Source organism: Equus caballus, chromosome 23, assembly GCF_041296265.1.
Source record: "Equus caballus isolate H_3958 breed thoroughbred chromosome 23, TB-T2T, whole genome shotgun sequence".
Lineage (NCBI taxonomy): Eukaryota > Metazoa > Chordata > Mammalia > Perissodactyla > Equidae > Equus > Equus caballus.
In genome coordinates, this window is record NC_091706.1 from 27789621 (window position 1) to 27805939 (window position 16319).

Here is a 16319-nt window from a genome sequence, read left to right on the forward strand (position 1 = left end):
ACTAAATTCCCCAATGGAGTCAGAGGCAAGGAATTCTTGGGAATTTTTCTCAGTAATGTTACTTGAATTGTGATCAACTTCACAGACATAAAGGCTGATGAAACACTTGTTTTACTTGGGTTTTTAAAATCACTTAAGTCAGCAAGGAAACAGATAGAATCTGCAGCTTCCACACAGCTCATCACCGGAATGTAAATCAGGGCTTAATCTTCCTATCACTCTCCTTTAATCAGATCTGCAGACTCTGCTGATTTCTTTTCATTGTCTCCTCCTGATAAAAATAATTGGATAATCTCTCTCTCTCTCTCTCTCTCTCACACACACACACACACAGAGCAAAAAACCTTCCATATGTACATTTATTCATTAAAATACACTTATTGAGGATCTATATATGACATGAACGGTGTTAGGGAAACATCGATGAATGAGACAAGTAAGATCCTTGTTCTTACGGAACTCACAGCCTGGTGGAGAACACAGACAATAATCAGGCAATTTATAGTAGAGTAGAAAATATAGGTTGCTATGAGAGAACATGGACAGGGCAACTGATTCATTCTGGGAGTGAAAAGGGAGAAACACATCAGAGAAGGCTTCCTGGAGGAAGATAACTTTTAAGCCATTTATTGTCAAAGTATACTACCTGAATCAGCAGCATCAGCAAACCCTGGGACACTGTTAAAGATGGGAATTCTCAGGCCCATTAAGCCAGACCTGTTAAGCCTGAAATGCTGGGGATGAGACACTGAAATCTGTGTTTCAATAGATCACTAAGTGGTTCAGATACACCCTAAAGTTTGAGAACCATTGAAAAGCAGAGGATCCTACTTGGGCTGCACATCAGAATCAGCTGGGGCGCTTTTGCACTGAACTGATGCTGTGGCCCCACTCCCAGACATACTGATTCAGGTCGTCTGTGATGGAGCCTGGGAATAAGTGTTTTTAAAGCCTAGGCTGATTATAATATAATTTTAATGTGCAGTCAGGGTTGAGACCACCTCTCTAAGCTGACAGCTGAAGCATGAGTTAGCCAGGGAGTGGAGGCTAGGGAGAGGGCAAGAAGGGTGTTAGAAGGAGATGTGCAAAGGCCCAGATGTAAGAGAAAGCCTGAGGTAGTCTATCTGGGGACCTGATAAGACTAGAAAGTACACACAACAAAACTCTAGGGCTTAAAATAAGGTTCATAGCTATGAATTGTTTATTGCAGTACTTCTCAAACTTTAATATGCACAGAATTATCTGAGGATCTTGTAGAAACACAGACCCTTATGCCTTAGGAAGGTTTAATTGCCCCAGCTTCCGCTGAGCATACACATCAGAGAGTGGATGGAGACTGCAGAAGGATGCATCTATGCATCAGCCCCAGGGCCAACATAAGGGCACCCAGTTGGGGCGAACTGCAGATGCCCGTCGCTGGGTGGGTATGTTTTGCTGGTAAGGAAGAAAGATGCAGCCTAGCACAACCTCCCAGCTTGCTCTTCTGATTATTTTCCATCAAGGTCGTACTGCTTTTGGTAACACAGTCCCCCACCCCCACCCCCGCCTTCAGTCCGGCTGAGTACATCCCCTGGCCAGGCCAGCAGAGCCAGCTCATTAACTGATCGCTGGAGCTCTCTGTAACGTGCCAGCCAGCCAGGGGGGCGCTGGCTGAGGAGAGGGGCTCTCCCGGGGCCTCTTTCCCCCTTGTCCCTCTTCCCACCTTGCCTGGCTGACAGTGTCGGTGCCTGCGGCAGAGCCTCCCTCTGCAGCAGCCCCTTGCTCTTGGCTCGCACTTCTGGGCGCTGTCCATGGTTGCAGCATCTTTCGGCGCGCCACGTCAGGAGGCCACAGCGGGGCCCTGCGATTGGCCGAGGAGCCCCTCGCCATCCCCCCAACATCCCCGCCCCTGCGCCCTGGCCTCAAGCTTCAGCCCCGCAGGCGCGTGCCAGCCAGCGTGCGGGCCGCGCCCCGGGGCTCCCGGGAGTCACACCCACTTTCCTTATTAGGGCAGAGTCGGACGGCCTGAGCGGGCGGCGGGGCGCGGGGGTGGGGCGGAGAGCCCTGGGACGCGACAGCCGAGGGCGCAGCCACAGCCTCAGCCGCCTCCGAGCGGTAGGAGGGAGCAGCCAGCCGCGGCGCCCTGGCGGGCCACTTTCCCGAGACCCTGCTCTTCTCGCCAGGCGGGGATCTTCCTCCGCGCCCTCCGGGTACCCCCGGTCCAAACCTCTCGCAACGACATGGAAGAATTTTTGCAACGCGCCAAGTCTAAACTGGTAAGTTGAAGGAGCAAGGCTGTGTGTGTGAGTATGTGTGTGTTTGTGTGTGTGCGCGCCCGCGGGCATGTGTGAGCTGATCGAGAGGAAAGGGCATTGCAGCAAAGGAGGAAGAAACAACTTTGCCACTTAGTTGTCAGGGTGTGCAGGCTGTCCTCTGGAAAGAATCTCTGGAACTCTGGTGCTTACAGCAAGCAGTCTGTCTCCATAATCCTCCCCCACAGCCAAAGTGCCGATCTGGAGGTGGTCGTGGCCTGGCTGAAGTTGGGTGCCGTGTGTCCAGTTTTGGTCCCTTTGGCCTGAGGTTGGAGAGAGGCAGATCCAGTCAAATCTGCAATTTGCTCCTGAAGGCTGGAGGATGAATGGGTGTGGCACTCCTTGAGAAAAAGAGCTCAGCCTTCTGCAGATACAGTACGCGTAAGTGTAAAAGAAAAAGAATAATCCCTTAGAACTGCACTTTAGCTGGAGGGGGTGGCAAAACGTAAGTGAGAAAATCACGGTGCCGACTAGGAAGGAAGCGTGCGAATGCGCAGTTTACCCCAGCATCCCTCACACAGAGCTTGCTCCAGTGCAGGAGTTCGGGATATTCTAGTGTGAACCGAGTCTCTCTGGTCCCCACTCAGATCTCGAACTTGGGGCACAGGCAGAAGGGGAAAGCCCCAACTGTTGCTGGTGATGTGGGGTTTGTCAGACTATTGTTCTCCTGGGAGGAGACCGGCATGTTGGTCGGCTGTGTTTAACCTACCGCTGTCCGAGGAGCGAGTGGTAATTTCAGTGTGTCTGTTGACAGTTGCTACACATTCTGGAACAACAGATTCCAGCAGTTTCCTAATTCCAAATTGTTTTGGCTCTCCAGCAAAGCAGTAATAGACATAATGGAAATGTTTCTGTTTCTGCACTTAAAAAAAAAAAGCCTCTGCCCATTTAGAAACAATATCTTTAATGAACAGTGAAAGCACCTTTTATGGGCCTGGCATAGGAGCGAATGCATAGTTTATGATGCTTTTAACCTTTAAACCTTCGTAGAAGCCAAAATACAAACTCTGCATTAAGGTGAGGTCTTAATCACAAGGCAGGGTGTTTGCAGGGTTGTTACTGTAACTTCTTTACCTCGCACCACAAGGGGAGTGCAGACACCACAAGGGGAGTGCAGACGGAAGTGTGATTCTTAAGAGGCTTTCACTGTAAGTATCTTTAAAAAGACCACTAAGTTTATTAATGCTAACATAATTACTTTGTTTTCTGCTATAAGCCTCCCAGAGAGTTGAATGTTTGTGGGGATTTCGGAATTGAGAAAGTTTGTGATCATTTTTGTGTTTATTGCTCTCTCTCCCATAGTTTTACCTGAGCACAGGAAAGAAAATACTGATCGTGGAATCTCCCTTGCATTTCTGATAGTATAAGTATGCTCTTTGTTCTTTACCTAACAATGAATGAGAAATGGTCATAAAGGAAGTCAATTTTGGCAACTTATTTTTGTTTTTGTGTGTGCGCGTGTGGATGAAAATGAATGGCAATTGACAATAAATGCGGTTTTAGACTGCACCTGTGCCCCACTCCTGTAACATTTGTTTTAAACAATGAGCATTTAGATCGTGGGGTCTGATGTGAGCAAGAGGCTTGTCTCATTTTTGATGAGCAATTGCTGGGATGGGAAAATTCCCTATTTCAGAGTAATCAGTTGAGTAATGTGTAAGTTTATTTACCGAGTCCCTTCATTAGACGAGCAATTGCTCTGCATCATTAAAAAAAAAAAAAAAAAAGAAAAGACAGGAAAAAGAAGAGGTTGTTTGAAATGCTGTTCTCAGTTTCTTGCTTTAGCCAGAAGAACAATTATGGCTAATTTTATTTTTTTCTTGGAATAGATTTCTTGTTAGCCATCACAATTAGCTTTTCATATTCAGCCGCAGCAAAGGTGTTTTGGTCACTTATAGTGTCACATTTCCCCTGACAAATTACATTTTCTAGGTGAATAAAATGTTTACTTAGTATGCAACATTAAACTATAGTAATAGATAACCTTTTGCTTTAGAGGATAGATAACCTTTTTGGGGGAGAAAAAATTGCATCAATAATTAACAAATAATTAATCATTTGTGAGAAGTTTATTCATAATAAAATAGTAGGATTTTTAAAAATTAGGCTAATGCTTGGGAAAACATTTTAAGGAGAAGAAAATTATCATGCTAGTTCTCACTTAAGGCTTATTAGACCAGAATTAGGTAGAATTTAGGTGTTATGTTTAAGCTATTTTCCATCAGGCATTAATATAGACTTATCTATATGATACCTAAAAAAGGTCTAATTGGCAGGTTTTTGCCAGTTGTCCTCTTGCTTTGCTATTCTTCAGGCATGGTATATATATTTTAATGCTTTGAAATAGTCAATGTTCCTCCCAAAGTCTTAACATAATCTCATCATCACTGGTGCCTGCTAATTCCAATAGACCAAAGGAATTTTAAATTGCAAAATGCAATTGCTATTAGCCACAGATAAAATCTCCAGTAATCAAAACTTTGGAGAAATTGTTTCTGTTCCTCTGCCCTCTACTAGGAGCATCTATTATTCATCTCTCATTGGGAGGAGAGAAATAGCTCTCTATTCTAGGCCAGGCCTTTGGGTAGAGCAGAAATCTTGGAAGGGGAAGGGATATTTTTGAATTTTGGTCAAGTAGTTTGGAGCTTAATTCTGTAGAAATTGGGAGAACACTCTCTCAATTCTGTTTTTCATCCCAGTGTGGTCCTGCTGGTCCTCTAATTGAGGCAGATTCACTGATATAATCCTATTTCCCCTTGTTCCTAAAGCTCTCCTTCCAATACCCACCCTTCATTCCCGAGAATACTGGGTATTTATGAGAAGTGGCAAAAAACTGTGGCCTCAGAGGGATCACCCCTCCTGGTGCTCAAATGCTCCCCTAGGGCACCTGCCTCCTGCCTGGTTAGGACAGGCTTGGGTGCCCAAAGCTTCTTTGTAAAAAACCTCCTCTGAAGGTGGAGGGCAGAAAGGGGAGTGGTCGCTCGTGCCAAACACGCTCTCCAGAAATGGTGCCTTGTTGACAAATAGAAACTGACAAAAATGGAATCGACACAATTCTTGTTAAAGCAATCGAGACAGTAGTGTCAGCATATGAAAGCTAGACCCTCAACAACACAGACTGTCATCAAATGGTGATGCTTCTTACCTGCGTTCACGCCCCCGACGTGAGAGCCCAGTGATGTTTCTGATCTGGACACTCATTGCTAGATCTAGAAATGAGGGGGAAAACACATTTTTTTTTTTCTCCTGTCAGTGCCCACCTGGCTTTTCTTCCACCTGCGCATTCAGACCTGGAATAGGAAGGGAGATCAAATTTTCTAGTTCCAGGACAGTCTTTAAATTTTAGCCATGCTTTCCATTTTTAGTTATGCCATTTCTATGGTGGTGTCTTAGTCATTCTCAGTTGTACCATTTCTGTGGTAAGAGACGTTGAAGGAGGGTAGGGAATGAGGGCCCCTGCCCTAGGCTGTGATTTGGGAAATGCCCTCCAATTTCATAGTGGCCAGCTCAGAAAAGTATACAGGCTAAGATGGCCTCATGATGGCAGTAAGTGGTCCAAGGTCCCGTGAACTTTGGGGAAAAAATTTAATTAAATGAGGAATCGGAGCCCTGGGGCTCTGGCTGGGAGGCAGCCAGGGTCCCCACACTGGGTCAACTGGCTGCTGAACCTCTCCCACTGCCCACACCTCCCCAGCTGATGCAATTCAAGCAGCTAGTCATGGGTGGAGGTCACTGCAGCTCACATGCGCTACGACGTGGGTCATGAGTCAGCCTTTGGTATGTGGGGGGGGGGGCAGTGTCAGCTGCCACTGGAAGGATGCAGAGCACATCACCGTCCCAGGAATGCTGTTTCAAAGAGAGGGTGGAGAGAGGGTCGCCACTACAGTTTGGGGAATGCACCTGCCACTTCGGCCGTGACAGCTGCAGATGGAGGGCTCATTTCTGTGGTGGGTTTGGGTCAGTATGTGGACTTCTATAGAAGAAAAATTCTGGGTGATCGAAATGTTAACTCATACTCTGTGGGATGTGGCATGGGGACAAGAAAGCACATTCAAAGCTCTAAATGAACAAGCACATTAGAGTTGATAGAGGAGATAGGGTTTAAATAAAGAAAGAAAAACCCTGCATTCTTCCTGATTTCCTTCATAGGAAGAAGGTCATGCTTGTCAATAAAAAGCATCTTTAAAGTGAGTGCTCCATACCTTTTAACGGGCCGCTGTGGTAAGGACTAGTAGTGATGGAAACGCTGGCCTGGCAGTTTCATTTGGGGAGCTGAGCTCCTTCTGATCACAGACCACGGGAGCAGCTCCCTCCCCACCATAAGGGAGGGAAAGTGCACTTGAAGACTGTGCCTCTTGCCAGAGCATTCAGGAGCCGGAAATTCAGGAATCCAAGCCCTTCTGTGAATGTGATGCCACCCCCTTAGGGACTGATGAGATGAGCCCTTGATTGCTTTAGTCCTGGAGTCAGCTCCATTTCTCACTGCCTGGAGCTTTCAGACCAAGAGCTGTGGATTGTCCCAGCCCCAAGGCCTTTGGAGAAGAACCAGACTTTTCAGCATAAATTCCAGAGTGGGCTGATCTGCCTCCAAGGTAAAGAATTGGTCACTGTCATTCAGACAGCACCTTGGGTCCACATGGGAGCACATGTGTTCAGGTGGTCAAGGACACCGTTTACTCAGTCATTTGGGGAATATTTTATGTTAACTAGGCAAAAGGTGAGAGCTTTGGTATAACCTGTTTGTTTCCATGTAGCTTTTATTGAGGCAGATATTAACAGCGTTTGGGGTTTGGTGCGCCAGTCTGGGGAGCTCCTGTAAGCAATGGTGACTTGCTGATGGAGGCATTGCTCTTCTTACACCTGTCCCTCCTTGGAGAGCTAGTTGAGCAAAGAAAATGGGGAAGGAGGAATACCTGAGTCTGGATGAAGGCTGCAAATGAGGAAAGAGCATCTGGGGACCAGAGAGAGAAAGTGCACGGTGTTGTCTCCGTTATTGATTCTTCTTGAACCCTCGGGTTTTTGGGAAAGTCATGGAGTTTGGTGTCCTCTTTGAAAAGAAACTGGGGAGCGGCAGGCCTGCTATATTCAGGAGGCAGCATTCACGTGGACTTTTATTGACTGGCGCCCTCTGGGTTTGTGCAGTACGCAGCCTGTGCAATCATATATGGCTGCCCTGCCACATATCCCAGAGCAGCCTGCTCAAAATCTCTGGCAATGTCCCAGATCCATTTCTACCTGAGCCCTGTGCTTTGGGCTTTGGTTTCCTGGGAAAGGTAATCTTTCTTCTTAAGAGTTCTTGAGAGGTTAATTGGACACTAGATTACCCTGAAAAATCAGACCCACAAAGTCTGAGTTAGGAAAACTAAGTTGATAACACAGTCTTGCGTTTTTAATCTGAAAAATGGGATAGTGATGCCTACTTTACAGGTTTGTTGATAAAGCCAAAATAATGTGCCTACAGCTCTTAGCACAAAACCTGGAACGATGACTGCTTCTCTCCATTTGCCCCGAAGCTGGTCCTTTTTTTGCAGTTCCTTATCTCAGTGAATGGCATCGTTATTCATGCAGTTTCTCCAACCGGGAGCTTTCTCCTCCTCCATCCCTTCCCCACTGCTATATCCCAGGCATCTTACGTCATCCAGATGACTGCAACGGTGGGCTAGCCGGTCTCCTGCAAACTCTCTCACTGCTGCCACGGAGATCACTGTGAAAGCATCTTCCACAACTCCCACCCCTCCCTTAGAACTTCATCGTCACTTTCTACCGCTCTTAGGAGAACAGACAACACTCTTAACATGACCCTGGGATCTGGGCCAGTCTGCTGTTCAACTTCTTCTGGCTTTTCCGCCTGCTCCCCTTGGCTTAAATAACTGCTCCTTCTTCAGATTAGGTGAAGAAGAAGGGAAGCCTTTGCTGAATGACTGCCCCCGCCCCAGTCTAAGTCAGGTTTTTTGATGATGTTTTTAGATCACTTATCTCAGCTTGTCATTATATGTCCATTGGGCACGTTTGTTTGATTGGTAGGCGTAGAGACCTGGGTCTCTGTATGATTTTTCTCACCATTGTGTCTCCAGGGCTTGGTGCAGTGCCTTGTGTTCAGTAAGTAGGTTTTGTTTTGTTTTTTCTTTTTGCAATTAATCATGCCATATTATCTTTAATTAAGTACAAAGACCCTTCCAACGTGTCACTTAGAGATCATTTCACCCACTGCTCTGTTTGCCTGGCAGTCTCTCGTGTCTCTCTTCAGCAATGGTGAGACGATAATGTTTTCCTCAGGGAAGAGAAAGCCGTCGTTTGCTGTCTTTGCAGTAATGAAAATGTTGGAGAGCCAAGTGGCAAAGCTGTTGCCGTTGGCGTCTTTCACATGGACCACATCAAAAGAACCAAGATGTCTCTCACTGTTGGTGATCGCACCAATTCTTCCCAGCTTAGCACCTCTGCTCACCATACACAGGTCACCAGTGTCAGACCTGATGAACTTGCTAATCTTGCCAGTCTCCAAATCGATCTGAAAGGCATCGTTCACTTTGACGAGGGGATCCGGGTAGTGGAATGCGTGAGCATCCTCGGTCATCAGATGAGGAATTCCTTTTGTGCCCATAAAGATCTTTCTCACTTTGCGCAACTTGTTCTTGGCCTCCTCAGGTATAATACAATGAACAGCAAAGCAACACTTGGTGTCGTGGATCAGACAGAAAGTCTCCCTCGTCTTGTCAATGCTGATGACGTCCTTAAAACCATCAGGGTAGGCTGTATCGGTTTGGACCTTGCCATCAATCTTAAAGAACTGCTGCATGAAGATCTTCCTTACTTCTTTCCTGCCGGGGCATACTTAAGTCTGTTCTTTAAAAAAAGATGAGGGAGAGGCATTCTCTCCGCTTATAGGGACCAGTTGATGGACAAGGAACAAACACACAGATCAGTTTATCCAGCATCCAGTGCTTTGGAGCTGCTATACACTTCAGATGCTTCTTGGGACCATGAGCCGTGACTGTGCTAAGCACAAAAAGAGCGATGTGTTTTTAGAATGAATGAAGCCATAAGGCAAGAGTCTTGCACAAAGCATCACACATTGTAGTGGCTCAAATATGAATAAGTGGATGGTCAGGTGCAGACTCCTAGAGATCCGAATCCGAAGAAGGGCTGGCAACAGTATGCAGGAATCTAGGTTGGTTTAGTAGAAGGTGGGAAACATTAAGGTCAAGGAGCGCCAGACAGCACTTTGCACATGGTGTGTACTTCATACAAATTGTTACTTCAAAGTAACGGGGCTAGTTTTTATGCATGACTATTTGGAATCTGTAAATATTGGTTGAATTAAAGCACGAATGGGTTGGAGAGAGGCAGAGGAGGGGAGTGGGGCCTCTGCAGAACCACATTGGGCAGATCAGCAAACAGAGTGGGACTGTCAGAGCCGTAGATCCTCCGTTGTGTGGTTCAAAGGTGAAAAATTGGACTCGCCAATCCCAGCCACTACAGCAAGTCTGCCCAGCCTGTTCTGCTGCCTCTGGACCAGTACTGATGTCATGAGAGAGACTGGTGGGGAAGCTTTTCAGAGTCCTTAAGAGGAAAGGTGAAGGCATTCCTGACTGGCCTCATTAGTATTTCTGTCCAGCCCTGGCACTGCAGACCTCATGCATGGGATAAACCTGGTCAGACCGCTCGTCCAACCAGCAGGACTGTTTGTGGTAGAGCAGTTCATGGTCTTCCACTTCATCTAACTCTTTGGGATGTGGTCAGACTTTTCCAGGTATTCTTATGAGCCTGTGCTGCAAGAGTCTTTTTGAAATGATAGATATCTAGAAAAATTGCATATCTTTGACTCCATGCATTTGCTATTCTTTGCTTTGGCTGCCAGGAAGCTCCAAGCTATGTTGGTGCTTAATTTCCTTGGGCTAGTATTTCTGAAATAAATTTTTCTTACTTTTATTGCTTAATTTCTATCTTTTTATACTTGTTTTAATGTTCTTTTGCTTTAATGTGTATGTATCTCTTAAATAAGTGGCTTATCCTTTTTGGACACCAGTATTTTATAATAATGTATGTGATCTTGAATATATTTTGGCAACAGGTCTGGTCTAGTTCAGGGTTCCTCTACTCACATTTGGGAATTAGCTTTTTTAGTAACTGAGACTATTGTGTGGGGGCTTCAAAACAGGTCACTGAAAGTAGACATCCACACCATCAAAAGTGTACTGTGTTCACATCCTTAATGATTGGTGGCTTCCCTGGGAGCAGCAATAACCACACTTTCCTATAGCTGAGCCCATAACCTGGAAGCCATGAGGCAGCCCCCAGTAGAAGCTGACAGCCCTAAATAGGAAGATTTAGGAAGAGTTTCCTAGAGCATTTTTGGGTTTGTTGGAAGCTTAGAGATTCTCTTGTCCTCTTCTTCACTTCTTTCCCCTAAATGCAGAAGGGCGTGGTGGCTAAGAGCCTGGGCTCTCGAGCCAGGTGCCTGATTTCAAAGCCTGACTTTGCCATTTTTACTTGCTAGTCAGGCAACGTTAGCTGAGTCTCAGTTTCCTCCTTTGGAAAATAAGCACAATAATACATTAGGTCTGTAGCAGGTATGCATATACTAAGACAAGAATATGTTCTCCATCCACAGTAATAAAAACATGGAAAGAGCCACTGGTGGACAAGAGAGCCAGGAAGCTTTATCTGTATTTCACTGAAACACGGATAATACTTAGCTCCTTTTAGTTCAACTAAAATTTGTTGAATATCTGTCTTAGCTCTAAGAGACACGTTTTTTCACTTAGTGCCCACAGTGGTCTTGTGAGGTAGCTATTATTCTCCCTTTGCATTTGAGGAAACTGAAGCTTAGTGAGGCAAGACTTTTGCCCGAGGTTCCACAGCCAATACAGAGCAGAGCCAGACTTGGCTCCCAGATCACCTGACTCCCGTTCCAGGACCCTCTCCCTCATCCGTAAGTGCCTCTTCCCACCAGATCTCCCGGAACATTTAATTCTCTTCAAATAAAAAATGCACAACTTGGGGCCAGCCCAGTGGCATAATGGTTATGTTTGTGCACTCTGCTTCAGCTGCCTGGGGAATCACAGGTCTGGATCCTGGGTACAGACCTGCACACCACTCATCAAGCCATGCTGTGGCGGCATCCCATATACAAAATGGAGGGAGATTGGCACAGATGTTAGCTCGGCAACAATCTTCCTCAAGCAAAAAAGGGGAAGGTTGCCAACAGATGTTAGCTGAAGGCCAATCTTCCTCACCAAAAAAAAAGAGAGAGAGAGAAAACAACTTGACAGGTTTATAGAAGGATTGGGTGGTAAGTTCACTTTGACCCAAGAGAGATTCATTTCTCTCTGTTGACTGTTTTATATGAAAAACCCTCAAATAACCAAGCAAGCAACCATATTATTGAGAACGTGCTTTGAGAAAAATATGGTGCCGGGCTGTCTATGATTTGGTTGAATAAATTGGGAGACTTTTCTTACTGTATGCCCATGTGAAAGAAAAATAGAGACTGGTAAACTATTTGGAAGATAGGATGTGTGACCCTGAGAGTGACTAGAAATATTGTGGGTATTTAGTGAATTTTTGATTCCTTTTTTAAAAAATTGAAGTCGGTTTTGCAGATTTCTTTGTTGTTGCCGCTCTGTTGCTGGAGAAGTTAAGGATACTTTGCTCGATTGTAAGGTGGGTGAGCTCACTCTGGCTGACACAGTAGCAAGGAGATGAGCTGGGATCAGGACTCAGCTCTAGTTGGGCTGAGCCTACTTTTTGCTCTGGAGTCTGCTGGCTTAGCGTCGCCCCAGAAAACTCCTAGTTATACTCAAGACACTTACAGGAATAAAGGAAGAGGGGGAGAAAAGCAAGAAGGAAGGTGCAGATGCAGTTGGAAGGGAAATAGGAGAAAAGAGAAGAATAAAAGGATTCAAGTGGGAAGCAAGTTTGCAGAGCGGCCAGGAGAAAAGGAGATCCAGCATGGAATGAGTCGCACGCGCAGCAGGTTGTGGGCCTGGAATTCACTTATCTGGCAGCATCAGACAACCCGAGGTCTCCTGAAAACTGGGAATTATGCAAAGGCAGCTTTCCTTCAGACAACTAAAATTGATTATTGAAAACATTATAATTAGTTCTTTTCTCACAGGAAAATCCCCCAAACTCTATCTCGGAGCCCATTTGTGAGGTGACACCTGCAAATCATTCAGAGGATGCTGGGAACACAGCAAAGACATGCGAATGTCATCGTCATCGTCATTACTTAATTGGCGCTTTGACAGAATACTCACGAGCTTGGTTTTCTCAGATGGGGGTGATGGAAGGAGAGGAGGTTGCTAGAGGCTGTAATTGGTGATAACTTACAATGAGGAATCACACAAACAAACCCCAAACCAAAGAGAACCTATAAGAAGCAGACCCAAGCTCTCATAAGTGCTGTTCCATCTGGTGTAGGCAAATAGTCCTAAACATCTTCATCGTCTCTGGGGGCCATAGCATCAGTGATGTTCACAGTAATGACCCTGAATAATTAAGGAAGAAGATCGTTTAAGCTCAGTGTCCTATTTAGGAGAAAGGTGGGGTATATTAGCAATTTCAGATAAAGTTCCAACTCAGATGATTAAAATAGAAAAAAATAAAACAGAAATTGTCACATGGAGGGTAAGCCTTTGGTTGTCTGAAAAAGTCCCTTGCAGAGGAGATCTCGTTCTTAAGTGGAGCGAGATATGTGAAATGTCATGGTTTATAACGAGTGACCATGAGTCAGGACGGAGAGTGATGGTGCTAAAAATGTGAGCCTGATGTGGGGAGGCATAAATAGGCCTGTGGCGTGTACAGGATGTGAGAAACCCCCTCCCCACTCCCATCCTGAGTCGAGAACTAAATCTGGTTCTGGACTCCACAGAAAAGTTGCAGCAATGACCACGGACCTTTAAAATAAGATCCCTAAGGACAGCCGGAGAGGGAGGGCAGCCTGCTGATGGACTTTCAATTATTTGAAAAGTTTGTTATGGAAGAGTTCCCACTCCACAGAACTATTTTCCTCAGTTGAGAAAAACAGCACTTTTAGAGTAAGTGGCTTTAAAAAAAAAAGGCTCATCAATTCAATAAAGTCCAACTTTTTTTTGCCGTGAAAAATTATCCATCAATTAATTGAAGGGTGCAAAAGACAAATGTGTCTGTTTGCCTCTTGCTCTCCAGAATGGAAAAGGAGGAGCCGAGGCAGAAGTTCATCCTGAATAGAGAAGTGTTTTGTTTGTCTTTGTGCTCTTCATACACACTTTCTCTAGCAAGTGGTCTGTGGTGCCGGCCAGACTGGCACCTGGCTCTGGGAAGACAGAAGTGTCTCAGCAGGTGCACAGATCAGCTGCTCTTCTGCCACGGGTGTGTCTGAGCGGACACGTGCCTGGCTGCTTCCCTGGGAAGGCAGTGTCCCTGGGCCCTTCTCCAGAGAGGCAAGGGGGCTAGTCGCTCTCTGCCCTCTATTCTCGCTTCTTTAACTTCCGTCTTCCCCCTGACCCTTACCAGCTGGTTGGTTTGCGTGCAGCATCTCCTGGCTGAAATAGTGGGTAGGATTCTCTCACCCTTTGACAACTACAGAATAAACAGCTCCCAGAGCCACTGCCTTTTGGAGGGCTGGCTTCTTTCAGGGAAAGGTGAGCAGTATTTCAACTGATCCGTGTGGGTTAATATAAGCCTCAACTTTGATTCGGGTTCTGTTTAGTCTTTTGAGTGTTTACCAAGATCATTGGGGAACTTTTCTGTCGTCTTTTTTTTTTTTTTTTTTTTTTTTAGTTTCTGGGCAAATTGAAAGCTTGGTCTTAGGAAATGTATACAGCTCATAGAAAAAGATAAATAAGAGGGAGAATTTTATTTTCTAGCTGAATATTTCTTCTGTTATTTCATTGTGGATTTGCTTTGTCAGACCCTAACAGGAAGCCATGCGTGAAGGAGAGCAGTTTCGGTGGGTCCGTAACTGCTTGCATCCTTGCCACTTGGCTGGTACCTGGGACTGTGTTCTGAAGTGTCATCAGTCTTGGCTTCAGCCTCCAGAAAAATCCAGACATAAACCCACTGTGGTGGACGCAGATCAAAATGCCATCCCAGAACTGGCTTTTAAAACATTTTGAAAAATTCATTAGCCCTCCAAAGCGTTAGGTCACGCTGAGCCTTATGGAGGAAAAAATGTATTTCTCACTTCTATGGAGTTATTTCATGCCAAAATAGGCTTCTGACCAAGCATGACATCTTTGTAAAAACCAATTCATACTCAGAGGATTTCTTCAATACACTGGCATTTCTGTAGACTGCTTTGATGGCACTGAGCCATGCTTATTGCTAGGGGCCCCTTTGTTGGACTATTGCTCTCAGCAAGATTTATATTCAGCCATCCTGATGGCCATGTCCCACCGGACACGCTCTGACCAGTCTCTTCAGGGCCTGGTGTGGAAATAGACATCAGGATTCTATGTGTTTAAACACAGCACTCCATAGCCACCATCTTTTGCTAGTGATTTCTCGCTGTGAAACTATTTACATTTGAAACTATTATAGAAGCGTAGATCTTTAACGTTGAAACAGATGACTTTAGACTTTGTCTATTTCAACCTCCTGGTATTATATTTCAGCCTTCGTTTATTTATAAAATAGAAATATTAAAGCAAATTTGGGAAATAGAGGAAAGCTGAAAAATGAACTGTAAACATTAGAAAAACGAAAAACTAAGACTAAAAATTACCCACTTTCATTGAAGCATGACTGTTGGCAATATTTTGGCAAGTAGTCTTCTTAGTCTTTGTTTCCTCTGCATAGGATTAAAATAATCCTATTTTATTCATACATTTTGGAAGCTGATTTTTATTTTACTTAACATTATTTATTAAATATTTCCCTATGTTATTGCATAGTATTCAAATCAACATCTTAAAAATAGCATATCGTTTAATAAAAGAGATATAGTTTGGTTAAACATTTTGATTTCCCCTCCTTATTTGCTATTGTTAATTACACTATAACAAACATCTTTCTCCCTGAAACATTTTATCCTGTTTAGGATTATGTCCTTAAAATAGCTTTTCAAATATGTAATTATTGGAGCAAAAGATATAAATGTTCTTAAGCTTCTTGATAAATGTTTCCAAATGGACTTCCAGATGAAATCTACCAAATTTCAAGACTCAGATTCAGAAAGGTTGACTTGTCCTGAGAACATCTATGACAGAGCCAAGCGTAAATTTCAGGTCTCTTGACGCCTAGGTCCTGCTCCTGATAAATTTGAGAGGCTGTACAGTATAGTGGGGAGGTGCTATGCTAATTTTAAAAATACGGATTTGAGCAAATAATCTGAAGCTGACTTGCTGCTCAATTAAGATGATCCTGATACAATCTATCCCTGCCAGCTACAGCTGCTATTTGAGACCACAAGGTAGAATCTGACTAGGGAGGCCACTTCCTCTTTCTTTACACTTCTTCTCTCAATTATTTCAAAAGGATTGAGCCTTATGGAGCTGTCAAACCAGTTGCTGTTATACTTGGTGTGTAATTCAAGACATAGGGTTGTATTTCATAACTGCTTCCACTTATGTGATCTCATTCCGCCAACCTTGGGTAGGACACATTATTATATTTACATCACAGATGAGAAGAAGAAGGGCAGAGAGGTACAATCCAGCCTTGCCCAAGGACACGCAGCCAGTAAGTGACAGAGTTGGGCATAGAATCTGTGTCTTCTGATGCCCAAGCCTTTGCTTCCAATAGTATCTGTAGGAGCAAAAAATTGGTCCATCCTTTCAAAAGAGAGTTTGAAGGTTTCATTGAGAGTTTGGTGGTTTGGATTCATCTCCCTAAAACAAAATGGCTGAGTAAAAATACAGGGCTCTTTTCCAAGGAGAGAATATCCGAGATGACACACTTTTGAGCTGAAGCCGCGTAGCAGGAAACACACAGGAAAGCAAGCGCGTTGAGCCCTGGAGTTGCGGGTGAGGGACTCTGATGAATAGTTTGCAAGTGCAGACTGATGGATTGTGTCACAAGTGCAGATTGATGGAAACATGCTGAGGA

General features: G+C 44.8%; 1 protein-coding gene across 8 annotated transcripts in view; it reads left to right on the plus strand.

Moving 5' to 3' along the window:
- The first annotated feature begins 1834 nt into the window (after positions 1 to 1834).
- The window catches only part of PRUNE2 (prune homolog 2 with BCH domain), a 242592-nt gene continuing 228107 nt past the window's right edge, over positions 1835 to 16319 (plus strand). For 4 of the 8 annotated variants that reach the window (XM_070248868.1, XM_070248869.1, XM_070248870.1 and 1 more), the window contains exons 1-2: positions 1998 to 2255; positions 8937 to 9036. In XM_070248868.1, coding sequence (XP_070104969.1) covers positions 8947 to 9036 — 90 coding nt within the window. In that variant the 5' untranslated portion in view covers positions 1998 to 2255; positions 8937 to 8946. Of the gene's footprint in view, positions 2256 to 2386; positions 2673 to 8936; positions 9037 to 16319 lie in introns of those variants that run through there. The other 4 variants (XR_011431624.1, XM_023627184.2, XM_070248871.1 and 1 more) reach the window with 3 other exon arrangements.